A 25,333-nucleotide genomic window follows, 5' to 3' on the forward strand; every position below is an offset into this window, starting at 1 on the left:
AAGGGAGGCTTTGCTGTTCTGGTGGATATGTGGCTTCTTCTCATTCGTTTTACAACCAGCATTTACAGTTCCCACTAAAATCCTTTATCTTGGAAGCCTTTGGCACCGCAATTACACAAGAATAGCACAGAGCTTAGAGAGCCTTTGCTTCTAACTCTGTTTTCCTGCATATTAACCCTGCTTCTCCTCCCCAGTGCCAGCTCTGCAGGAACAGAAAATGCTGTCACTCCATTAGCTGGAAAATAGACTAGACTAGACTAGAATTGAATTCTATAATTCTACAAAAATACCCTTGTGGGGTGTCCCCTCCCACCCTGCTGTCCCCTGCAGTCCGAGAGCCCTCGTTTTGTCCGTCGCTGCATGTTATTTCCTTTAAATTAGATGATTTCTTGCTACACCATCACAACCCCCTCAGTGATAGAAACTGATCTCAGATGAATTAATCTAATCTTGTGGGAACCAGCAGCAGCTCTGGCTCCCTGAAGGGGCTGCTCACATCAGCCACTGCTGCCCCTCAGCTCATTGGAGTCCCTGCTGATGATTGGGGTCTGTACTCTTCCCTCTCCCAGTGAAGATGCTGCCGTTGAAAGAAATGGGAAAAGTCTTGTTGGCTTAGGCACTGTGCTCAAAAACATGGTAAATACAGTGAAATTAGGAGGGTGTGTGGATTGTGTGATCACAGTCTCATAGCATCAATGTGGCTCTGCTCCAAGGCCCTATTTTAGGGTCTAACAGCCAGGATCACGCAAATTGAGAGTGAAAGAAATCCTAAAGCCTATTACTTGTCCTTAAATAAGTTTCATGGCATGTGGAAAAATAAAAATCAATCTTGTATGCTACTCAGTGAAACAAAATTAGTCTTTCTGCCTTAATAATTTCTTGCTACATGAACCTTGCCAGAAAAATCCTGTTTCAAGGAGTACACCAGATAGCTATCAGGATAGCTCTGTGGAGATGACAGAGTGTTTCTTCCAAGAAACAAGCTACAAGCAGCAAAACACGGCAAAAAAATGTTGAATGCAATGGGTTTTTTTGCAGTGCCCTGTTAAGGCTGTGCTTAATCTACACCAGCTGTAATTACAGCCCCTGCCCTGTCCCCAATCCCAGGGGCTGCTTCCACCCTCCAGCATCACCCTCCAGCATGGGGCATCCCTGACTCACCTCCTGGCAGGGGATGGGCTCAAATGATGCACTAAGAGATTTGTGCATACAGCCCAGATGATATTTCCTCGCTGATTAAAGAAGTGTTTCGTTGCAGGGACCCCACCACTGCGCTGGGTGATTTTTGGGGTGGTGCCCATAACATCCTCTTGATGATAAGAGGCTCATTGGTGCCTCCCTAGGAAAAGGCACGTCTTCTCTCTTTAATTTAAGGTATTCAGATGAAAGATGGTTTTATGGATAAAGACATGCACTGAAGGGAAAGCAGATGCATGGAACTACGTTTGGATGCTGGCTCTGCTCTGGGTGCTGTACAACTCCCTGGGCAACTCCCTTAGTTTTTGATGTTTGATTTTTTTCCCTCTCAGAAATGGGGAGGTGAGAGATGTCTTTTTTTTGAATTTATTGTTGTTTCACATCCTTTCCCCCATCTGTCTGAAGGACTGTCAGCAGTTTCAGGGAGAAGTCACCACTGTGCCCATCCTTGGCTATCCCTGAACAAGGAGCCTTTGTTTTACAGCCAGGATTTTCCACTGCAGACCCGACTTGCACCCATTAATTCCATTACCCCATTCCCACAGTGACTGGCACTAAATGCTTCCAAGCCAGCCTGGAGGATTTTGTAGCAGCATGGTCGTACAGGGATGTTGCGTGAAGCTTCTCCTCTGCTTTGGAGCACGAGTTTTCATTCCCTTTCCAAGTTTTCTCAAGCAAAGTCAGCTCTCTGGAGGACAGCAAGACTTCTTGTTGCAGGTCCCAATAAACCAGGATTATTCATATTTTCTTAGAGCTTTTTATATTTTTTTCTTCTTTAAGACTTCCCTGCCACAGCCATGACTGTTCTCCTTTGCCTGTGGCACATCCTGGTGTCCTCTGGGCTCTGACCATCATCCACCTGGTGCTGGCAGGCTCCAGGGGCTGGATGTGAGCTCTGAGCAGAGGGGACATGTGTTTATTCATCTCCCTGAGATATATGTTTTTTCTGGAAGCAGAGTTTTGCAAGCAAAGCAGGAGGTTAAGGAATACTGGCTCATGCTGCCTGCATGCATTTTTAATGTGTGCACGGCAAGGCCAGCTGAGAACGGGAAGGAGTTTCCATGTTCAAAGGCCTCCATGGAGGCCCTTAATCTAAGTAAATCCTTTGTATATGAACTGAACCTCTTGGTGACTCTCTTCAGAGGGCACTGCAGTTAGTAAAACAGATTTAAAAACATTTGCAAATGAGGGGAGGAGGGTGAATCCTGATTGCCAGGGGAGGTTTTCTCTCGTGGGACTGGTGACAATGCCAGGCTGTGGAGGGAGAGAGACTGGGATGGTTGGGTTTTCCCCATCCCAGGGGCCAAGGCAGAACCTCTTTGGGAAGAATGAGTGATCAGCTGAGATCCAGTGCTGAGTGGGTGTCAGGCCCAGGTTGCCACAGGCACCCTGTTGAGTGCACATCACGGCCATCCTGTTTTTTGGAATAGGTTGCCCAGAGAAGCTGTGGATGCTCCCTCCCTGGAAGTGTTCAAGACCAGGCTGGATGGGGCTCTGAGCAACCTGGTCTAGTGGCAGGTGTCCCTGCCCGTGGCAGGGGGTTTGGAATGACATGATCTTTAAGGTCCCTTCTAAACCAAACCATTCCACGATTGTATGATTTTGCCCATCTCTAAGTGCAGACAGTGTGATGAGAGGAGTGAAACTCAGCACTCCAGGCACATTTAAGTCAACTAAATGGGCTATACCAGCATCCTCCCACCAGTGAGGATTTAATCCAGAGGAGATTTCCCTTCCACCCTGCTTTTCTTGCAGCCCCCCTGTCTTGCTGGCAGGGTTCATCATTGCTCCCTTTTGCCCAGGTAAACCATTAAAACAGACTGACGTGCCCAAAATGAGGTTTGCAGCGTTATCAGCCCTGGAGTTTCTGTACTTAACAGCTTGCCAATAATATCAGGATGTGTGTGGGGGTGAAAGGGAGGAGGGATGGGAAGGGAGAGTCAGAGCAGCATTCCTGGCATGCGGTGCCCAGCCTGCTGGAGAGGGGCAGGGGAGCACAGGGAGCTGGTCCTGCATGGGCAGCCCCCCAGCCCTGCCCTGCTAAACATTCTTGTCTCTGCTCCCGGTGTATGTAACCTGGAAACTCCTCAGTGCTTCAACCACTGGTGTGGAATTAAACCTGGAGTTTTGTCCAGGTTACGTGACTTTAATCCATTTCCCTGTTGGACTGAGCCTCACTGCAATGCAGGGATCCCCTTCTGTTTGCAGTGGGGGTGACCCTGTGAAGGGGACCTTGTGGTCTTGCCAGCAAGATGTGGTGGCACCAGCCCTGGGGCAGCTGATCAAGATGCTCCCCTTGCTGTCCTGGGGGAGAGAAGGGAGGTAGGGGGAAATCTTTTATGGGATGTGCAGAGATTCTCCAGCATGCTGGAGGCTTCCTGCAGATCAGGGTTGGTCCCTGCTCCCCCTGTCCCTGGGGATGGGAGCTCAGCACGGAAGGCGGATCCATCTGTGTGTGAAAATGGCAAGCAATTAAAGTCACTGGCAATTAAGTCCTCAAGTGTCTTCTGCTGAGGAGGTAGTTATGGGACTTCTTCTCCTTAAGGTTGGTTTTACAAGGGCTGTTTTATTCGTTGCCAATGGCTCTCTGTAATTGCACTTTCCCCATTATTTTTTACTGCCGTTGTTTATTCATTGTACACACTTTTAAGTGTTGCTATAAAATGGATGGAGAAGGCTGTGGGAGGATCCATGTCTGGAAAAGGATACAGTTGCTGTGCAGCACTCTCCTGTGCTCCGGGGTGTGTGGAACTGGGACCAGTCCTGGGGCTGACCAGCACAAATCCAAAGGCTCAGCACAGACCTCACAAGCAGGAGGTGAAGTGAGGGTGGTTTCTTGTGACATGGACAAACCCTCTTTAGGAGTGACCATAAAGCTTCTTCCTTTGTTGATGAGCAGAATCCTTGGCTGAAAGCAGTTCCTTTCCCACTGAAAACGGTTTTAACACATTTTTTGTTGGCAAACATGTGTCCTCACAGACTTGCTCCTAAGAGAGTCTGAAAAATATCATGGACATGTTTTCCTGCACGGCTGCTTTGTAGGCTTGGGAGATGCTGAGGTCACCCTGTAAGCATCTGCTAACGAAAGCAAAGGCAGTTCCTCTTGCCTCTGGTTGTGTCTCTGAAATGTAGCCCTTGCCCTAAGGATGGAAAAAGGCTTCAGGCTCAGCTGGTCCAAGTTGGGGTATTCAGAACTGGAGGGGTTTCCAGCACTGGGGAAGAGCAGGTCAGGTGTGGAGGTGCTTCCATGGGCTGTGCTTGCAGAGAGGGATGCTCTGGGACAAGCCACAGCTCTCTGCACCTCACTTCTTCTCTCACATCTGGAGAAAGGGAAGCACAAGTCTGTTTATTCCCTGTGGCCCTCAGAACGTGCTGCTCAGCCCAGGTGGGCTATTTGGGTCCCAGACCCAAATATGTTGCAGGTTTATGTTGTACAGTGACACCCTGCTTGTCTGGGATGTGCTGGTGGTGCTTCCATGCAAACAGCAGTGCTGTTTCTGGCTAGAATCAGGCAAAAAAAGATCCATTTAGACACTTATTTGTTTTTATTGGCACGTGTTTCATAGGATAGCAGCTGCTCAGGTACAGCAGGAAAACTCAGAGTGCTGAAAGATCTCCTTGTGCAGCTTTGCTACAAGTTAAAAATGGGGATTCAAGGTTTTTGTTTTAACCAAGAGAGAGGTAGTTGCAGAGCCTGTGGGGATGTTGGACACCTTGAGGTGCGTCCCAGGTCTTTACTAGGGCAGTCATTCCCTAGTGAGTGGTTATGCTGTTATCCCACAGGGTTTGGGTTGCTTTTTTCTGTTCTTTTTGAGAAAGATGTTTCTGGATTCCCCTTTTGATTTTATCCATCTGTTCTCGTCAACGTGGAGCTGAAGTGAGGAGAAAATCATACCACTTGTTTGAGCAAAGCATTGGTACACGAGGATTTTTAAAAAATGTGATAATGTGTTGAAAAGTAAAATTATACGAGCTGTTATTTTCTTGTTTCATCGTCCCCAGAAATCCTCAGTTCAGATTTGAGCTGAAGATAAAGCAGGACATGCAGCTCAGCCTTGGGCTGTGCACTGTGCTAAGTGCTGAGTTCCCTCCTGCAAAATCATCATCTCTATGCTATCTCATGATACAGCTTGCTCTTTCCCCACTGAATTTCTATCAGAATTAATCTTGTGAGAGTTTCTGCAAGTTCCAGACCACAAATGAAAGCAAATCATAATTTTTCAGAGGACATGTCTAAAATCTGGCACAGCGTGAGGTGCTTCTTTCCAGAGATGAGTAATGTAACACAATAGTATGATTTTAATTAAATTCAGCAGCTTTTGGTATGCTCCAATGTGCCTTGTTCTGCATGGGGAGAATTGATTCTATTCTGCATCATATAAATGTATTTCGGGCATTAATAGTGTGGTTTTACCTCTCAGCACTTGATCAAAATCATTCCCTGATGGTGTTCCCACTTCACAGATGGGAACCAAATCTTGGAGGTGCTGCCTGGGTCTCGAGCAGGGCTGGAGGAGCAGCTCCAAGTCACCTCTTTGCTTGTCCCTGGTCAGCTCACGTCCACCTCTTGGTTCATCAGTAAATGAAATGCTGCTTTAATCTGCCTAATCCCACCAAAACTGACAAGGAAGGAATTTTCAGTTGCGTGCAAATGTCTTGGAAAACTACATGATTTTCCTTAAGCAGCTCCAGGAGTGCTCATGAAGGTGTGATGGTGTGCCCAGGGGATCCGCTGGGGTTCCAGAACTGATGACTGACAGGGGATCCGTGGATGGGGTGATCCCATGCTCATAGGGTGAGCCATCCTGGAGAAAAAGAGGATGAAAAAAGAAAAGGGGAAGGTTGGAGCTGTGCATTGCCACGATGCTTTCTTCAAAACAGGGCTGTCAGAAGGTCTGTACCTCCAACCACGGGATCTGTGAGGTACTTACTGCAAGGTGTAAGTACAGTCTGTATATTCCGCATTATGGAAATGCTTTTCTGCCAGGTTCTGGGCCAGGAGGACTTGGCACAGCCCCTTCCATCCCAGCAGAGCTGCAGAAGCTCCTTTGCAGCAGCTTGAGGCTCTGGTCCTTCCTGTTTATGAAGAAACCCCTCACAGAAGGGGCAGCAGATGGGAGCAGCTCAGGTTTCTCGGGTGTCACATACTCCACCTGCTTTTTAAAACACTCCAGTGTGATCTTAGGAAAAGAGGGGGAGATTATCTTGCTGGGAGGCTGGAATCCCCCTCCTGAAAGGGGGATGAACCACCTGCTTTAGTCTGTTAAGGGTGTTTGCACAAGGCATGAGAACTTCCTTGCAGATCTGCCTGAGAGACCATCTCCACCGAGAGCAGTGGGAACAGCTCTTTGGGGTGGAGAGCACTGAATGGGACACTGACCCCAAAAAATCAGGACAGACACTGGAAAAGTAGAAAATAAACCATGCTGGATCTTTCTTGCTCTGACACACATGGATTTGAGGCCAAGATGCTGCAGTATAAAATTATCAGGCTAAAGCTGACCCATTCCTGACCCTCTGTTCTCTGTGAAGGCACTGCAGAGGTGAACAATTGGCTTCAGTTGCTAGGACAAGGCACCCAGATGCTGAAATATGCTCATAAATAAATAAACCTTCCTGCTTATTGCTGTTAGAATTGCAGCCTACCTGGCTCTTCCCGTTAAATAATTCAGGGGAGAGAGCAGCCAAGGCAGCGTGTGGAGCTGCTCCTTCTCCCCACAGAGAGATTTACTGTGCAGGAGTGGATGATGAGGATGCAGAGTGGGATGGGGCAACCTGGAACAAGGGAGGGGTTTTTGCATTAGGTGCCTCCTGAAATATTCATTGATTATCCCCCCGTGGGATGTGCTGTGGCTGTGGATTGCTCCTGCCTCTCCTGGTGTTTGCAGGGCGCTCTGCTCTGTGCGTGTGCAATGCAGGGAGTAGCCAAAATGTTTTGTAAGATCAAGGGGGGTGCTTTGCATCACATGTCAAGAACCATCATCTGCTGGAAGTCTTGCCCTCCAGAGGCAAAGCTCGCTCTAAACTCCATAACAAATTACCCGGTCTTTTCTTCCCTTTTAGGCTCTAAAACAAATACATCAGATCAATCCCACTTTCCTTCTCCTCTTTGATCTGTGGAAGTGATGCTGTTGAATGCTGTGGGGTTTGTCTGTGAAGGAGTCTACTCTGGGAGGTTTATTATCTCTGAGAGCCTGTTCTGGCGCTGTTTGATGTCGCTGGGGCTTTCACTCTTCATCTGAGTTGGGATTGTAGCAGCCCAGGCACGGGCTGGGAGGATGAATGGCTCAGCAGGTGGTTTTGCATGGTGGTGGAGTGAAAAACAAAATCTGGTGCTTAACTAAAGATAGGAAATGAGAGGCATTTTCAAATGAATTTTAATAAACCGGGATCTCTGCAAACCTGTTGGGTTTCAGTGGACTCAAAATACTCGTTGCTGCTGGGCATTCCCAGCCACAGCTTTTAATACTACGTAAGAAGTTGCAACAAGCGTGTGGAGGTCTGTACGAATTTCCCAGGGACTCAGTAGCTTTAAGACTTGCAATGTTTTTACTCATTTTACAGGAAAAAAAAAAGGAAAAGAAATGACCTGCAGATTTGTCTCGAGCAACGTGTTTGCTGTTGGGGGGCTCTTAGTAGGGCTACATTAAGTTGTGTTGTTGCACATAGGACTTTTGGGGAGGAGCAAGGACCGTCCCATGGTCCCACCCTGTGTGAATTATCCTGCATCCTGGGGGCTGGCACCCTCTTTTGGAGCAGGGGAGATGGCAGCTCTGCCCCCACAGTGGGGACGTGGGGACACGGGGAGCCTCTGCAAAGCGTGGGCAGCTGGGGAAAGAGGCTCAGACAAAGGGCAAACCCAAGGCTCTCTCCAAAAAGCCATCCTTCAGCTCCAGGTTTTAGATGGTCCATTCAGTAATCCTCACCTCGGTGTGACTTTCCTTCTAATTGCCTTCTCTGCATCCTTATTTAGGCATTAGCTGCTGTTGTGGGGATACAGGTTATTAATTCCTCCCCTGCCCTGACTTTCACTCTGGTGCTTTACCTACAGTCAAGGTGAAGCTGGGAGGGCCAGCAGAGCTGCCTCCCCATGAAACTCTCATTAGAAAATATTTTTCTCTCTTTGCTGTCTCCTTGTCTTACGTGGGGGGGTTTATCACAGGAACCAATTACACCTCAAGCCCAGATTTATGGCTGGAAATGTATGCATGTGATTTTAATATTCTTTATGGCTCTTTTACTTCTTTCTTTCTGGCGTGGTGAGCACTGGGGAAGGAAATAGTCAGAGATTAAGAGCAGAAGATGCATGTAAAAGAAAGGAGGTCGTGCCTTGTGGTGGATTTCTTTTTATTATTATTTTAACAAGAGGTGTTTAAACAGAGGTCACCTCTGAGTTCTGCTTTCTTGCTGGAGCTGTGTGGGGTGGTGTAGCCCTGCAGCAGCAGCTGCCATATCCCTTTGCCCACCAGGGCTGAAGTCCAAGACTGGTTCCCAGTTCCCTCAGATGCAGGAAGAGCTGGTGGCTTTTTTGCCTGTGCTTCATGTGGCTTTTGTACTTGCCACTAATCCCCAGGGGACAGGAGGGGTGAGGAATCACACATTTTGTACAGATCTTGGGTGCCTGTGGTTCTTTTCCCTCCTGGGCTCACCACCTGGCTATGGTTTTAATTGAACTTGCTGCAGGTTTCAGCGCTGTTTCAAACTGCTTGGTCTGAAGCTGCTCGCTGAAGGAAGGGTGAAGTGTAGCAGAGGAGAGAAAGCAAATTAAAGCTAGAGAAAGGATCCAAAAATAGCAAATTTGGGGGCTAACCAGGCCATGTATTAAATCTTTCAGGAGAGGCAATCTATCATGAAACAAGGAAGGTGGGGAGGGCAGAGGAGGAAATTGCTCTCGAGGGCACTTAGAAGTTCACGTGTATCCAGTTTTGCTCCTCCACAGCATCAGCATCCCCATCCCCTGTGGCTCATGGCCTGGGGAACCCCACCTGCCTTCTCATTGATGCCCAGGAAGGGTGGAGCAAGCTGCCCTACTGCCACCCCTCTGTGTCCCTGTGCTGGGGCAGGAGCAGGGACCCACAGCCCCCGTAGCCACAAGGTGCATCCAACCCCAGCAGAGCCACAGCCCACCCTGGCTCTGTGCCAGCAATAATACATTGGGTTTAATTAAAACAGTATTTTTCATCTCCTTCGTACGTTATTTGGTTATTACTTCAGAATGAGCCAAGGAATTCTTGTATTCCCCCCACTCCCTCCTGTGCTCTTTTAATCTGCTTTCTCCCCCCTTCCTTTTGCCCTTTTGGTGTCCTTTCCCTCATCCCCAGGGGTTTAACTTTTTTCAGCTGTCACAAAGTTGTTAAGATGAGGAAGCCCAGGGTTCATAAGGACTCAATCATTCCTGTGGGATCAGCTGTTTGCAGCAGTGGGAGACACTAGTGGGAAGCAGCACTGTGTGTCCAGCCTTGCCTGGCTGAGCAGGGCAGGAGCTCACAGGTAGGAAGGCTCCATGAGAGCTGGAGGAGAAGGTATTTCTCCATTTTAGCATGTCCAACTCTAGGCTTGAATTAGATTTCTGAGATGTTTGTGCAGCACCAGCACAGCAGGAGCGGCAGCTCAGCAACGGGTGCCGTCAAATGATGCTGCTCCTTGTTTTGGGGCCCAGGTGCTCAGCCAGCCTCACCACCTGGTTTCTTGTCCTGCCGTGCCAGGGCTGCCTGTGGGAAGCAGCGTCGTCCTGGGAGCCAGTACCTCAACAGGAAAAATAAATGGCTTTGCAATGAATATTTTGTTCCGAAACAGCCTCTGCTCAGCGGGACGCTCGGGGCTGGGCTGAGTTCAGGGGATCTGCTGCGAGGGGTGAGGCACCGATAACACTGCCATTCCTTTCCTTCCCCAGGCCCTTCCCGTCGGAGGAGACCACAGAAAACGATGATGACGTGTACCGGAGCCTGGAGGAGCTGGCAGAGTAAGTGGCCTCACCTTCTCACGGGAGGGGACGCAGAAAGGGAAAACTTGCAGAGTATTTCCAGCAAAGGCAGATAAAATTTGACAGCGGGGCTTGGAGAGCTCGGCTGGCTGCTTTGATCCTTCTGCCAGGAGATTTTTGTGCTCTGACAATAGCCCATCTTTTCCCATGTAGAGCCCTGGGAGACATCACTTCTAATCAGGCTGAATTTACGAGGGGCTTGGTGGGGGGTGAAGGGGGCCAAGCCCACAAGATACCCTCCACCTCCTAAATTCCATCATTAACTGCAAAACCTTGGGACATAATTTATCCTCTGAGCTGACCAAAGCCAAGCCACTTGCTAGGAGTGGGGTACCTGTTGCTAACAGTGCTGATTCCCCCCATGGCATTTTTTGGGCTGTGTGGGTGCTGGCACGTGGATCTTCATCCCCCATGGATGATTTTTGGACCACCCTCGGTGTCCCCAGGGCAATCATAGACTATTTTGGGTTGAAAGGGGCCTTAAAGACCATCTTGTTCCCATCTTGCCATGGTCAGGGACACCTTCCAGGAGAATAGGTTGCTCCAAGCCCTGTCTAACCTGGACACTTGCAGGGATGGGGCCACAGGCCCCTCACAGGGGACACATCCTGCCTGTCCTTGGTGATGTGTTAGGACATTGGGTTGGTGCTGCTGGTGTGTCCTGCCTCTGTTTATCTCGTGTCTGTGTTTTGCTGCCCATGGTGATGATATAACAGGCTTTTAAAATCAACCTTGAACTGCAACATAAATGGTAAAACACGGGCACTATTGGAATTCGATGGCAACATTCCCATCAGCCAGGGGTTTGCTTATGTGGAGCAGTCTGTTTCATATGGAGGGATGGACTGTTATGGCTGGATATGTGGCTTTATACAGTTAAATATTATTGTTCCACAACATAAATAATAAGGCTCCTTAATCCAATGAGTTCCTTATGGCTTCGGTTATTACAAAAGTAAATCATAAATTACCAGCGGAGGGAATGGAGTCCCCTGGAATTCCCTGCTTGCTGTTGGCTCCCAGCAGCTACAGTTTAATATAATTTTAACTTATAAAGGGTTCCTTTCAAGAGCAACATTTTTCTGCCCCCTCTCCAGAAGTTCTCAAAATCCTTTTAGTACTGGGTTTTAAAATTCCTGCTTCTCACACATAGACATGCTTTTAATTGGAGAGGGGTTTGTGTGGGAACTCACACAGGAGTGCTGGTTGGGATGGCAGCACTCTCCTAGAAATGGGAGTTTTGGGGATGGCATTTTCAGAGCTTGGAGCAGGTTGTTCAGTGTTGGAAGTGGGTTCCCAGCTGCCAGTGGTGCAGCTCCTACAGGGTGCCTGGGTGGAATCTTCCCAAACTGTTCCTCAGGCCTGGCTGTGAGTTTGTCCCTCAGTGAGAGGTGCCCAAGTCAGATGACTTGGAGTTTTATTTCTGTTGATCGCCCTGTTCTGTCCCAGATCCTCTCCAACTTTTAACTTTCCCTTTTTTCCCTGTTCTTTGCAAAATCTTCTTCTCTAAATCTTCAGCCAAGACCAGTGGGGAGAGGTGTGTGTAAATCAGCATGGGGTTACTGCACCAATTCCTGCACCTGAATCTGCCCTCCTGGTCCAACCAGGCTGTGAAGGGAAACACGACCTACAAATAGGAGATGGAATTCACCCATAGCTGTGAAAACCCCAGAAATGCCCCAGAGAGCCCTTTCACACGGGTGTTGCTGCTCCAGCTGCCTGGAGCACATCAGCAATAATCTCCCTTTGACAAGGAAACTTTCACTGGGATTTTGCTGGTCACAATGGTGCGTCCTGGGCACCGCTGCTGGGCGCTGGCAGGCTGGGGCACTGCATGAGAAAGCTCTTTCTTAGCTCCTGCTGAGCCTCCAAACAGCTGAACAAGGGCATCATTCACGAGCTGGGAGTGATTCAGTCCATCCAGCATCTTTGCATTTAATACTGCTGATGATCCAGCAGCCTTGGGAAGATCTGAGTGCACACAAAACGCTTTATTGGAGGCGAGGAAGTGATTTTCACAGCAAGCGGTGAAATGACCCAATGTGTGGAAGGAACTGCTACAGTCCTGCCTGTAAAACCACCATGAGATGTGTCATCTCAAGGTCCCACCCTGCTGTCCCCACTGGCCTCAAAGGGCCAGGGTGTGGGTGAGGAGGGACAGCCTTGGTGGGCTCTGCGCCATCAGTTCACCCCGGGAGAGAGGAATCTCTTGAGAGAGAGAGCTCTCTTTGGACATGGTGCTGCTGGGATAAAAAGCTCAGGATAAATATTGAGCTGGTTCTAACAAAACATTTTAGGGGTTGGAAAAAGAGATATTTTTTTGTTGTTGTTGAAAATGTCAAAATGTTTTATTTCAACGCTTAAGCACTTAAACAGAACAGTTCTGTGTTCCCCAGTTCAGATTTTAGGTGAGTTTCTGTTCTGCAAAGCATTCAAAATATGAAAGTGTTTGTGATGGAGGTGCTGATTTGGGAAGCAGAAGGAACCAGGCTTTGTCCCCACTGTCCCCACGATGCTCTGAAGAGTGAGAACCTTCATCCTGACGACCCTTCCAGTGCATAGGAGCCCCCAGCAGCTGGGGGCAAAAGTCAGTGCCAGGGCTGGAGAGGATCAATGGCAGTGCCACAAGGACATCTGTGTGGGCTGCAGGAACAAGCTCTGTGCGAGCAAAGGGTGTCTGTGGGGTGCAGGTGTGTGTAAAGGATGTTTGAACCTTGATGACCCCATTGTTCTTTCACCTTTGGGGTGTTGCAGAGATGAATCCCAGCTCCAGGCAGCTCCCCAGCGCTGGGTCAGCCAGGCAGCAGATCGAGGCACATAATTGCCTGGAAACAGCTATTTGGTTTAAAAAAAAAAAAAAAAGAATAATTGGTGATGGAAAGGGGAAGGGAAACTAAAAGGCTATCAGGGGAACTAGGAAGTTCTCAAATTCCCTGTTTTCAGCCTGCTGGCCCCTCGGTTTGCTTTGCCATGGGCCAGATGGCAGCTTGCAGCAGCCTGGGCAGATGGCGAGGGCTGGCCGGATGCAAGTGGTGCCTGATCAATACTAGGAGGAGCAATAAGAGGACAGTTGTCCTCTGCTGCCTGATTTATCTCAGCCTGCCCTAGTGCCAGACCCTAGAGCTGCAACCGGTCTGGGGGGAGCTTGTCCACGAAATGAGCTGAGCTTTGCAACAGCAACACGTGGGCTCATTCTCCTCCATAGCCTGTGCCCCCAAATTCAGAGCATCCCTTGTCCTGGGGATGCTCCCGCAGGTCTGCAGGGTTGTGAGCTGCCACTTCCCACCTGGGTATGGCTGCTGGGCACTGATGTCAGTGGGTAATTATCTGCCTTACTGATGAGCTTCTTCCCCGCCAACTGCTTTTCCATCCCTCTTGATGGCTCTTTCAGCTGCTCCAGACCATCCTGGTACCTCAGAGTTATACTTAACATTTAACCTGAATTTTCTTTACTGCCACTTAAGCTCTCTCCAGTTATTTTGTCTCATTAAATATATGAGAGCGATTAATCCTGGTCCTCTTTACAGCACCAGACCCTTCTTTATGATGAACCTTCTGCACTTCATGGCACTGTCCCTCTGCCCTGGCACTAAGCCCAGCAGGCTTGGGTGGATTACATGTAGGGTTGGTTTTGGGTTGCTTGTTGGCTCTTGGAAGAATTCGGAGTCAGGCAGAAGTGTTGTGAATGGTTTGATGTGAAACATTTAATTTGTGTAACTTTTACCTTTATTTTCTCCTTCCAATGTAATGTGTTTTGAGGAGGGAAATTGTGGTGTTGCAGAAAGGACCAAGTAAGTGTTTTAGGCAAAGCAGCTCCCACCAAACTCTGTGCTGGAGCCAGTGTGTGCCCCTGGGGAGCTTCATCACCCAGGTCAGTGTCAATGTCCCCTGCTCTTGTTTTGAGCTGCAGTTCACGGGGGATTTATCCCCAACAAATGTATTTGGGCAAATTGTGTATTCCCAAACTTTTCATCCTGGAAAAGGGGGGAAGTAGGTCTGCCCAGCCTCAGTTTCTCAAGTTTCTCTTCTGGGCACAGACTCTGCCAACAACCTGCCCCCTGCCAACAGCTTCTCCCTGAAGTTTCTCCTACTTCTTCCACAGCTTTATCCCATCATACCTCCCAAAATAGTGATGTGATCAGCAGAATTTCTCAAGTGCATTAAAAGAAAGTAACGAGTAGAGGAGCCAAGGTGAGATGATAAGTTAGCTGCCACTTTTCCCATTATTTTTGCTGTGTTGGACAGACCATGCACGCCAGCCCGTTAAATAAATGGCTCTGTGGTCCAGGGCACTTGAGCCACAGCACTTGTAAACGTGTCTTTTCTTCTTTGTCACCCGTATTGATTTTTATATGTCCTACTTGTGCCTTTTCTGGGATCATGTTATGTGCTATAACTGTGTGAGGCTTGTTCCTGGGATCATAATGTTCCACTTTGAATGGGGAACGCAAGGCCCAAGCAGAATAGATGGCAAAAGGCTTCTCTTGCTATTTCCAGATGTGTCTCCATCCAAGTACAATCTGGCTAATTAAACCCTGCAAGATCTCGAGTCCAGTGACTGCACATCTCGCACTCCTTCACCCTGAAACCCAAGCCTGCCAGATGTGCTGGAAATATAGGACTCTGCTTCTGCTCGTCTGATGGAGCCCGTGAATGAGGGGGTTGGTTGGATGAACTGTCTATTTATAGCTGTAAGTGCAGAGTAAGGATGAGAAAGTGGAGGATTGCTGGGGCAGACTGGAGCCTTGCAGTTGCTGGGCAGCTGTCTCAAAGTCCCTGCAGATGCACTCCCAGCCTGGACCCGGTGGTGGCTCTGAGGTCTTCTGGCTCTTAACCTTGGCCACAGGGCTGGGAATTTGGGGTTATTTCTTGGTTGTCTTATTTTAGCTCCTTCTGTCCCCTCCTTCCCTTTCCCTTTCTGTTCCTGGTGGTTCTGGCTCTTCCATCAGTGTGGTTTGGACAGGGGTTTTGGCGTGGTGGGTTTGCCTTGAGAGCTCGCCCCTGCATTTTTGGGGCTGGTACAGACCCATCAACTTCCCAGAGCAGCTTTTATGGGCGAAGAGGTTCTTCAGTGGCCCTCAAGTCCATCAGAGCTTCTTCACCTGTTTGTCCCTCACTCCAGGGCAGCATCCTGGCATCAGCCCCTCTGTTATGGGAGCTGCTCCTTGGCATGGCTGCTGCCTGCCTGGGAGGGTGTTCGTACAGAGCGAGCATTGCCAGGGAGGCAGAGCTCAGCCAAAAGCATTGTTTTTGCCTGAAATTGCCTTAGATATGAAAAGCTTCATTCTTTTTTTTTTTTTGCTTTGAATGGGCTTTTCTGGCTCGGCAAAATGCTGCCATCCCAGAGCTGGTTACATCCATCCTAATAACAGTAATTGCAAATGCTGGCGTTAACTCTGAAGGGCGGATAAAATCCCTTTCCTAAACCCAGAGCTGTCAATGAATCTCCTAATCCAGGCAGTAGATCATAGGCTCTGATACCCACGGGTAACTCGCAGACTCTGCTGCTTTTATTGAAGGAGGAGTAAATTGCTTTTCTTTGTGAAGAACGAGGTGAAGATCTGGCTTCCCTTGCTCAAGTTGTTCCGTCTGTGTGTGTGACATGCTTGGGATGCCGAATTTATTGCCTGCATTTAGCATGTCCTTAGGTTGCCACTGGCTAAAATCACCCTGATGCCTGCTCCATGTTTTAACGACGGGGGGAAGGGTGCGTATTTTCAACTCTTTGACAGGCATAATGTGGAGACTGATGAAAATCAATATGTGCACAGCAGCGTTGTCAACAGCCGTGCGGCACCGTTGGAGCTTGGCTGCTCGCAGCCTGCTCCAGGAGAGGTTAATCCACACGGTTTACTGCTCTCCATAAAACTGGCAGCCTCTGGTGTTTCTCAGCGATGTCCTAGGAATGTGTTTTAACAAGCAAGAGTCTGCTGGACAAAGGTATGGTTTTAATACCATCCCGGCTGTCGGGTTTGAGCATCTCTAGTGCCTCTCCCCGAAGCGCTGAAGTGGAAGTGTCTTTCTAGGCGGCCCCAGGACAAGGGATTCATTCCTATTTTTTGTGTGAGGCCAGAAATCGGAGTTGAAAAAGGCTTGTAGTGATGTTGATGAGGAGGAAGGAGTGGAGCAGTAGGGCTCAGCCTTTTTGTTAGAGCAGTGAGAGTAGCAAGGTGCTGTCAGGATGTGTCCCCCTGTGATAGGTGCAGTGTTCGTGTCTGGTGGCTGTTGGCACTTCTGTGGGCAAATCTCCCATGTTCACCCTTGGTAAGCATTCCTTCCCCTTTCCTGGTGGCCTGGAGGGGCTCTGGGTAGGGCCAGGCTGGACCAGGTCCATGGGCCACCCATCCTTCTTCAGGCTTGGTCCAGGAAGCCTGATTGAGCAAAACCCCCTCAGCATGTCACACTGGACTTCTCACAGTGGTGTCCTGGTGCGTGCCCACCACAGTCCAGAGCTCATGGCTCCTTGGAGGGGGAGAAAAGGAGAACTTGTCCAGACTGGGAACAGCAGCAACAGGATTGGGATGGGTCCTGCTGGGGTTTGAGGCTTGGACCTGGCACCTGGTTGTCTAGGTGTGCAGAGAGAATGCCCAGGTGATGCTCAGGCCACAGGGCTTCCCAGGGGACACCTCAGGATGCCTCTTCTCCTTCTGCACGTAGCCCAGAGCAGTTCCTGAGCGCTCCCATGGATGGTGATGAGCACCCACGAGGCCAAGCAGGCTCCGCTCCAGCAGCGGCGTCACCGCAGCGCTCGCCCGGTCGCGTCACACCCAGCCGGGCTCGTGCTCGTGACATTAACCCAACCTTACGTTCCTAACGACCCTGGAGCCGGGGAGATGATGTATGGAGAGACAGCCAGCAATCCGAGAGGTGCGGGCGGGGAGATTAATCAGGAACTGAGAGTGACTCGCTCTGGATAAGGAGTGGAGCCGAGAATATAAATATTGGTACAGATAATAACGGTGACGGCGACGCCTGGGAGGGGGAAGATGGATCACCAGCTATTAGTGGGCATTATTGCAGCAGCCGCAATGCATCACTCTGGGAAGAATGGGATGGATACATAAAGCCAGCGTATTTATTTAAAATCCCCAAACTTTTATTAGATAAATCTGTTTTGTAAAAATAGAAGGGAGTGTATTTAGCAAAGAAATAGAGCCCAGTTTTGCAGGCACATGTGCTCTGCTGCTCCCTGCTATATAACATAGAGATGTCGAGTGTCACAGTTTGAGCACAGCTTTACACCCAAATATATTTGGGTGTAATTAATACTCCTGTTGAAAGAGACAGCTCATAAAATATGTGAGCGCTGTTTGATATTCCGGTGTTTCACACTGTCCTGATCCTGTGGGATTGACTTCAGTGGGAGCCATTAGCAATCAGCACCTGTAGATGCAAGTGCTAAAATTATTATTGTTAATTGGTATTTATTGTGGGTTGAATTTTCAGAAGTATTCTAAGACCGATGAGCCCCTGGGAGGGGTGTGAAGGCTCAGATGACAATTAATTACTGAACAGCATCACCTTTAATACATATTGGGCTCTGCATCTCAGTGATGCCTTTGAAGCCTGTGTGTGCAGGGCCAGCTCCAAAGTGATGGGACCAGCTCTGAAAATGTGACATTTTGCTGCTTAATTTCTGTCTGATGTAAATATTATCATTGGCCTCTGCTCAGCACTGGGGCTGAGCATCACCAAGCCAGGCATCCAGCGGGATTGCTTTGTGGTGGTCAGGAGAGCCTCCTATTCCTCTTGAGAAATGCTGGATTAAAAATCACCCAGTTGCCCGTTAGGGCAGGGATTGGGCTTTATGGGAGTTGGTGCATCTCCCAGAGGGACTGGATCCAGAGCTTTTAAACCTGGATGTGATGCCCAAGGCTGGAGGCAGCTGCCTGGTCCAGGCATTGCTGTGGGTCCTGCACAGCCTGGGGTGTGGGTTCATCAGGACTGAGATGCTTCTACGGACTGCACAGAGCCAGATTGTTTAGTATCTGCTCCTGCTTTGAATGGATCTGGGCCCCTGTGGCAGATTTTCAGCCCTGACTTGGGGGAGGGAGTGGTTTTTTTGGCATGAAGGAAGCCTTTTAGTGAGAAACAGCCAAACCAGATCAAGAGTGAACACAGTGCCTTAAACAGACCAACCTGTAAAGTGCATTCCCTGAGTATAATATGGTTAAAGTCACTGGGCAAGAGCTGCTCCTGGTCCTAAATAGGAGCTGAAGAGGAGGCTGTGGGCACCTTTGGAGGCAGGTGGAGCTGGACCTGGTCACACCAGCAGCACAGATGGTCCCACTGGGTGCTTGGCCTGTGGGTCCAGCTCAACTGGGCCGATTAGCACCGAGCAAAAGCTCTGTGGGGGCAGAGCTGGCAGCCCGTGATGGACTGGACATCGCAGGCACGCTTGGCACGGGGCTCAGAGCAGCTCTTGGCTGTGATCCCCGCTCATGTCGAGCAGCGTTTTGCCTTTTCCAGCCTCCAGTGAGCGGAAAGAGATGTGCAGCAGGCACTGATCCGGGAAAAACAGAGAGCGTGGACTGAGCGCATCAGTGCTGTGGGCCAGGAGAATTTTCTTGTTGTGGTTCTCCCCCCTGCTCGGTGTCAGAGCTGTTGTTGGTTTGCCTGATCAAGTGACAGTGAACATCCCCTCGTTATTATCACTGACTCTGTCTCCTCGTTCCAGCGAGCACGATCTGGGGGAGGACATTTATGACTGCGTCCCCTGCGAAGATGAAGGCGATGATATCTACGAAGATATCATCAGAGTGGAAGTTCAGCAGCCCATGGTAACAATTCATCTGCGTTTTTAAAGCTACACCTTGATGGGAGGGGAGAGGAGGGGGATTTAATTAAATAAATAACTGTCTGCCAATGGCAGGTGATGCTGCAGGGAAGTGAACCGCTCTGTGTTGCTCCTCGAAACCGAGCTGCCTTGCAAGTGGTAAAAATAAGCAGAGCTGGGGTGGCACTGGCCCAGAGGGGGCTCTCTGAGGAGTTTCCCAGCCCACCCTGTCATCTGGAGGAGTTCAGGGAGGAGGAAGGGAAAGGGAGACCTAATAAGCCCTAAAAGATGAGCTAAAAATAGCAATTTGCTGCTGAGCCAAGGCAGCGTGTGTCACTGCAGCCCTTCTGGGGAGGGGGAGTGTGGGAGCCCTCCCTGCTCCGTCAGGCAGATGTGCCGTGTCTGACACCGGTATTTTTAGATCGAGGCGAGCGCTGACAGATCTGGAGGGGGGGGATCCAGCACTTGTTTGTGCCTGCTGCTGCCTCCTACCTGGGTGTCTCAGAGCAGGGAGGTGTTTACAGTGGAGCTTTCTGGGGCAGCAGGGACCCCTGTGGATTTAGGGACAAGCAACCGTCCCTTTTTGTCACCTCTAACAACCTCTTGACGATGGGGAAACCTGAGTGTTGAGGTATGTACAGCCTCGTGGAGGGATGTGCCTTAACTCCAAGGGCTCTGGGGCAATTATCCCACTCCACGAATGAGCCAGGGAGGTACTGGTGGCCCCTGCACCTCCCCAAAGGTGCCCACAGCCACCCTCTCTGCATGTGTCCCCAGCACTGCCCTGGCTTCTTCTGGTATAGAGCTGGAAGGGACCTTCTCCAGAGTGTGACCTTCCAAATTTTCTCCCAGCCTCCAATATCTGCCACCCCCAGGCTTTGTTCAGACTCTAATTACTCTCTCCTAGCTCAAACAGCACACACCTCCCCGTAACAAAGCGGGATCAATGGGCAAGTTCACTGATCAATTAAATCCCTGGAGCAGGACATGTGGCTGAGCCAGACGAGGGGCTGGAGCCTGGGAATGCAGGGCTGCATCCATGGAACCTGCCAAAACAGCCGAGCCACGTCCCTGCTCGGACTCCTTCCCTCTCCCAGTTCGGCTGCAAGTGGTACAAAGACCATGGTGATGGTGGTTGAGGCATTTTATCCCTTCACACCTTGTCTGCGGCCAGAGGAGCTCCCTGCACACTGAAACCCTGCCTGGATCGAGGAGTTGGGCACAAAATATTCCCACTGACCCTGCCAAAGTGCTTGGAGCTGTTGTGGACGCTGGCAGCAGTGCTGAAGTCAGCACAGCTCGCTGGTGGTTTTAGCGTGTTGCCATTTTTGTTCCCAAGAACAACCCCTTGGGAAGGTTCTGGTAGGAATTTTGTGCATAAATGGCAAAAGTGGGGGGAAGCTCCAGCAGTCAGGTAGTACAGGATTAGGGTCAGTGCAATTGTCAGGTTTTCACTGTCCCCTCTATGATGTTTTATGATTTCTGCTGAGCAGTGATGGAGTCGAGGCCTCTGACTCTCTTTCCCTTCCCTTTCCCTGAGCAAAAGGATCTGTTTTTAATATGAACACCCACATATCCACCAAAACATTGATTTTTTTTTCCCCTGTAAGATCTGTTGCAATAGCAAGTGTGCAATGCTAATGGCTTCTTGTATTTCTGCATGCTTCAGATTAGATATATGCAGGTAAGATGCATTGATTAAAATACTGGGTTTCATCCAGCTGATAGGTCCGAGCTGTGAGTTCTAAGGGGGTGGACAGAGGGTGCCTTTTCCTGTGCATGATCCATAAACTCCCATCACTGAATCACCTCCCGAATTCTGAGCCTGCCTTGCCAAGTGCAGCAGCTCCCAACACGTGTTCTCAGCTTTAGGGATGTCAGAGCAAGAGAAGTGACTCCAGGAGTTGGGGCTTTGAGAAAAGCACGTTTTATCAGATTTGACCTAAAATCACGAGAATTGGTGATCCTGGCCGGGGATTTGTGTAAATCTAACATAATATTTATGACCCACTTAGGCTCTGTTGTGAGTTTCATCTTAGGCAAAAAAAAAAAAAAAAAAAAAAAAAAAAAAAAAAAAAAAAAAAAAAAAAAAAAAAAAAAAAAAAAAAAGAGAAACTCAGCCTTTATCTCTTATTATTCTTCTTTAGCTGATAGTCTTTGGTGATGTGGTTATAATAAATGCAAAAACTGGAATGCTTGCCATGTTGAAACATACTTAATGATACAGCCAGGGTTCCTTCTTATATTTTTTGGATAAGAATAGTTCCCTTTAACATAAACTAGTAGTGGTGCTCTCCTGATTTTCCAAACTTGTACTGTCACTGAAGGCTGAACTGGATCAGCAGGTTGCTGGGCCACCCCTAAGAGCATCTGACCTTTTTTTCTAGAAAATGGGAATGACAGAAGATGACAAAAGAAATTGCTGCTTGCTAGAAATCCAAGAAACTGAGGCCAAATACTACAAAACACTTGAAGACATAGAAAAGGTAAGAACTGAGCCATCTTTTCCATGGCATGGCCTTCACCCTCGCCCCTCGATCTTGTGTTAATCGTGTTAGTTCTTGCTCTGAGGGCTGGCAGATGCGAGCGGGCAGGATCGATGCGCTCGCACGTAAAATTGGAGAGAAGGGAGATCCAGAAAACCCAGGCTGACAAGCACAAATGTGCAGCCTGTAACTGTAGGAGCCAAACAGCATATTTTTTCTGATTGCTGCAGATTGGAAATAAGCTGAAAACCCCCTACCCCGGGGTAAGAGATTCTAGTTGCTCGCCCAGCCAGGCCAGGCTCGCCGATAAGAGCCGTGGTTGCAGATATCTTATCGCTCTGATTGCTACAGAATAATTTCTTTATTCTGGGTGCTTTTCAAAAGTGCTGAGGCTGTGATGACTTGTCATTGAAACTAATTGGATTAAAAGTAACATTTTGCTGCTTAAATTCACGGGTTTTAATTGGTTTTGATAAACGGTTGTTGTGCCTTTCTTTTAAATAAAAATAAAAGTGAACACCTCAGCAAGACGGTGGAGTTGTGGATGCGGCAGGAGCCTGGAGGTGGTTCCTGCTCCGAGGAAAGCAGCAGGAGCGGAGAACAATAGTGAAAATCAAGCTGCCATTTCTAATCAACCTAATGCTTTTGTTTCCTCCCCTTTTGCCATTATTTCCCTCCGAAAATTCCCACAAAGAAGCCGTGAACAAAACCGATGGAATAACATTTCCTATTTTCCAGGAAAATGTCCCAACATAATGTCATTTATGTGAATAACCCTTGTTCCTTGAAAACAACCACAGCCCTCTGGTTCAGTCGAAAGGAAGAGTTAAATTATTGCTTTGATATCAATTTAAAAGGCTTGTGAAGGCTTAGCAGGTTCTGGTGGTGTTATGAGCAGAGGGTTCTGTCTTTGGTGTATTTCATCAGGGGGTTTTTGTGGTTACAAGTCATGTAGATATTTCTATTAATATGTATTTGTTCAGAAAGGCATTTCTGATGTAATCACATCATTGGTGTGTTTTCAAGGGCAAAATTCTAGTGAGATAAAGAGCTGGAAAGATGCTTCAGTGCAGCCAAGGGCTGCAGGGAGGTGAAGCAGCTGAGTGCATTTATTTAACCCCCCTCCCATGGGTTTAGCAGGGGAGGGGTCTGCACCCACCCATAGGTTGGGGTCTTGCACCTTCCCAAGCCTGGAAGTGCTAAGGGAGCCAGGGGATGATGCACCCATGGGGGTTCCTGCCTCCCACCTGGATCCCTGGCACAACCTGGTTGTTCTCTGCCTTTACAAGTGCTTAAACTCATTAAAACCTTGCTTTTCTCTGCCCAGGTAAATTCAACCTGTGAAGCAGAAAAAAACCACCTCTATTGCACAACCCCCTTCAATCCCTTTTCCATCTCCCTCTTGCAGAACTATATGAACCCCCTGAGGCTGGTACTGACTCCCCAAGACATGGAAGCTATTTTTATCAATTTGGAGGTAAGGGCGTGGACTTTGTGGCTTAAATCTGTGTTCTCTTCGAGGCAGCTCAGCCCTCTCCCTGCTTAAGAGAAGGTTTTCCCTTGTCTGTTAGATTTGTGCATTCACCTGTAGAGGTTCAGCCCTTTGTGTGCTGTGGAGCTTGAACGGGTTTAGGAGACATTCTTTAACACTCAGTTTCAGAGTTGGGGATTATATGAACTCTAGGTAAGAAAACAGTTCTATCCAGTGGATGCTCTGGAGCTGGGGCTGTGGATTTTACCTGGATTATGTGGTTTGGGCAAATTGTGATGAAGGGATTTATTTCTATGATGGCTTGCACAGGGTCTGGGTCAGAACCACTAGAACGACTTTCTTTAAAAACAGCTCAAAGAGAGGAAAAAAACCTGCCTGATGAAGTAGCGAATGTGCATTTCTTTAGGCTCTGTTTGCCCACTTGCCTTGAATGCGTTTAAAGTATTGACTGTTTCTTTGTTTTAGGACCTAATTAAAGTGCACTTCAGTTTCCTGAGAGCCATCGATGTCTCTATGATGTCTGGAGGAAGCAGCCTGGCAAAAGTGTTTCTGGAATTCAAAGAGAGGTAAAGGAAACCCGGGCTTCAGGCAGCTCCAGTTTTAACAGATTTGGGTTAACATTTGCAGGGCTCATCTCCAAGATTTGAACAGAGCTCTCTGTTGCTCTCTCCCTTCTCACTCCCTACTACTACCTGAAAGGAAGTTGTAGCCAAGTGGGAATCTGTCTTTTCTCCCAAGTAATGAGTGATAGAACAAGAGCAAGGAACCTCAAGTTTCACCAAGGGAGGTTTGGGCTGGATATCAGGGACAATTTCTTCACTGAAAGGGTTGTGAAGCGCTGGAGCAGGCTGTCCAGGGAAGTGGTGGAGTCACCACCTCTGGAAGCATTCAAAAAACACGTAGCTGTGGTGCTTAGGGACATGATTCCATGGTGAACTGGGCAGTGCTGGGTTAATGGTTGGACCCGATGGTCTTAGAGGGCTTTTCCAAGCTTACTGATTCCCTGATCCTAGAAATCCCTGTCACAGCAGACCAGGTTTGTGTCCTCTGCATCTAAATGCTGTCAGGCAGCTGAAACATCATTTGGTGCTGAGACTTCAGCAGCCAAACTCAGCCACAACCGTGTCAGGTTGCTCAGGGCAGAGGCTGGAACATCTCCCCTGTGACCAGCCGGGCTCAGCCGTGTAGCTCCTGTGGATCCTTGTTCCTGCAAGCCCCTGGCTGCACCTGGATTTCTCTGGGCTCAGCATCTCATAACAGACTGAATATACAATGTGTTTACGGGGACATATCGGAGGGGATAAAGATTGGAATGCTACAATTGTGGTGAACGGGAATGGAGCAAAACCTCACTCAGCTTCAAGGGTTTAGTGTGGTCTCCTGCAAGCAGCAGTGGGGCTTGGAGGGCCTGTGATGTGGTGGGATGACTCCTGGGCAGGGGAGACTTGGCTCTTGTTAGATCAAAGTGATTCCTCGCTCCAGAAAGTCACCTCTTTGGCACCGCACTTGTCCCGCCCCTCTGGCATGACGGATAAATGTAAAAGTTGCTTTTTCAAACAGAATTGATTCTGTGTTTTGGCAGCTGCAAGCAGGAGCACCCCAGAACACGAAGATAAGGTTAATAAAAGCTTTTAATATCCTTAATGCTAATCAAAGGGTGATTCATTGTGGAGTCGAGCCAGGGCGTTATTTCACTGTGATTAAACCAGTGTCTAGACACAGAAATGCCATTCAGGAGTCAATAACTCCAGGAATACCATCTGCAGTAACAACACACCATAAGGTCAGGTATTCCATCATTCTCGGGGCCTCTTTTTACAAAGGGCATTTCTTCTGGATTAAAAAAAAAAAAGTTTCCAAAGAAGAATGCAAATAATTTTAAAACACTCATAAAACCCACTAAGGTGATTTTGATCTCTGAATTCCTGGCTCGGCTCTGTGCGTGCCAGTGCCATCCCCGGGACAGAGCTGTGCAGCCAGGGAGCAGGGAATGGACAAGGGAGTTTGGAAGCAACTTCTTGAAGGACCTAAAAGGCTTGGAAAGATGTGAGTGAAGGAGCCAGACTGACAGCTGCGAGGTGGTGGCAGCAGATCGAGAGCTGTGTTCAGTCCATGGGAATTTTTGGGGACCTCACTGCTGTGGGAAACTGCTGTTCAAGGGGAGTTTTGACTTGGAGAAGACCCCAAAATGAGAGTCTTGGGGAGGAAGACCGTGGAGCAACCTGATCTAAATAGGCAGACTCCATTCCTGCAATTAGGAAAGACAACAGTTCCACATTTTACAGCAAGGAAATGGGTGCAGGAGGAGAAACTGAGTTCACTGGGGAGACAGTGTCGCCCCACCAAGAAGGGAATGTTCCTGAGTTCCTGCTTGGTTCTTACATGTAAGACCTTCCTGC

At 48.7% G+C, this 25,333-nt stretch overlaps 1 protein-coding gene across 5 annotated transcripts in view; it reads left to right on the plus strand.

Annotated features, from left to right (window-relative positions):
* The window catches only part of VAV2 (vav guanine nucleotide exchange factor 2), a 126,242-nt gene that overhangs the window by 81,200 nt on the left and 19,709 nt on the right, over positions 1-25,333 (plus strand). For 3 of the 5 annotated variants that reach the window (XM_027887146.1, XM_027887142.1, XM_027887143.1), the window contains exons 4-9: positions 10,091-10,159; positions 18,858-18,960; positions 20,626-20,640; positions 21,344-21,442; positions 22,851-22,919; positions 23,400-23,500. In XM_027887146.1, coding sequence (XP_027742947.1) covers positions 10,091-10,159; positions 18,858-18,960; positions 20,626-20,640; positions 21,344-21,442; positions 22,851-22,919; positions 23,400-23,500 — 456 coding nt within the window. The remainder of the gene's footprint in view (positions 1-10,090; positions 10,160-18,857; positions 18,961-20,625; positions 20,641-21,343; positions 21,443-22,850; positions 22,920-23,399; positions 23,501-25,333) is intronic. The other 2 variants (XM_027887144.1, XM_027887145.1) reach the window with 1 other exon arrangement.

This window comes from Empidonax traillii, unplaced genomic scaffold (assembly GCF_003031625.1).
Source record: "Empidonax traillii isolate 1590-97213 ecotype Southwest subspecies unplaced genomic scaffold, ASM303162v1 scaffold204:size1584377, whole genome shotgun sequence".
Classification (NCBI taxonomy): Eukaryota; Metazoa; Chordata; class Aves; order Passeriformes; family Tyrannidae; genus Empidonax; species Empidonax traillii.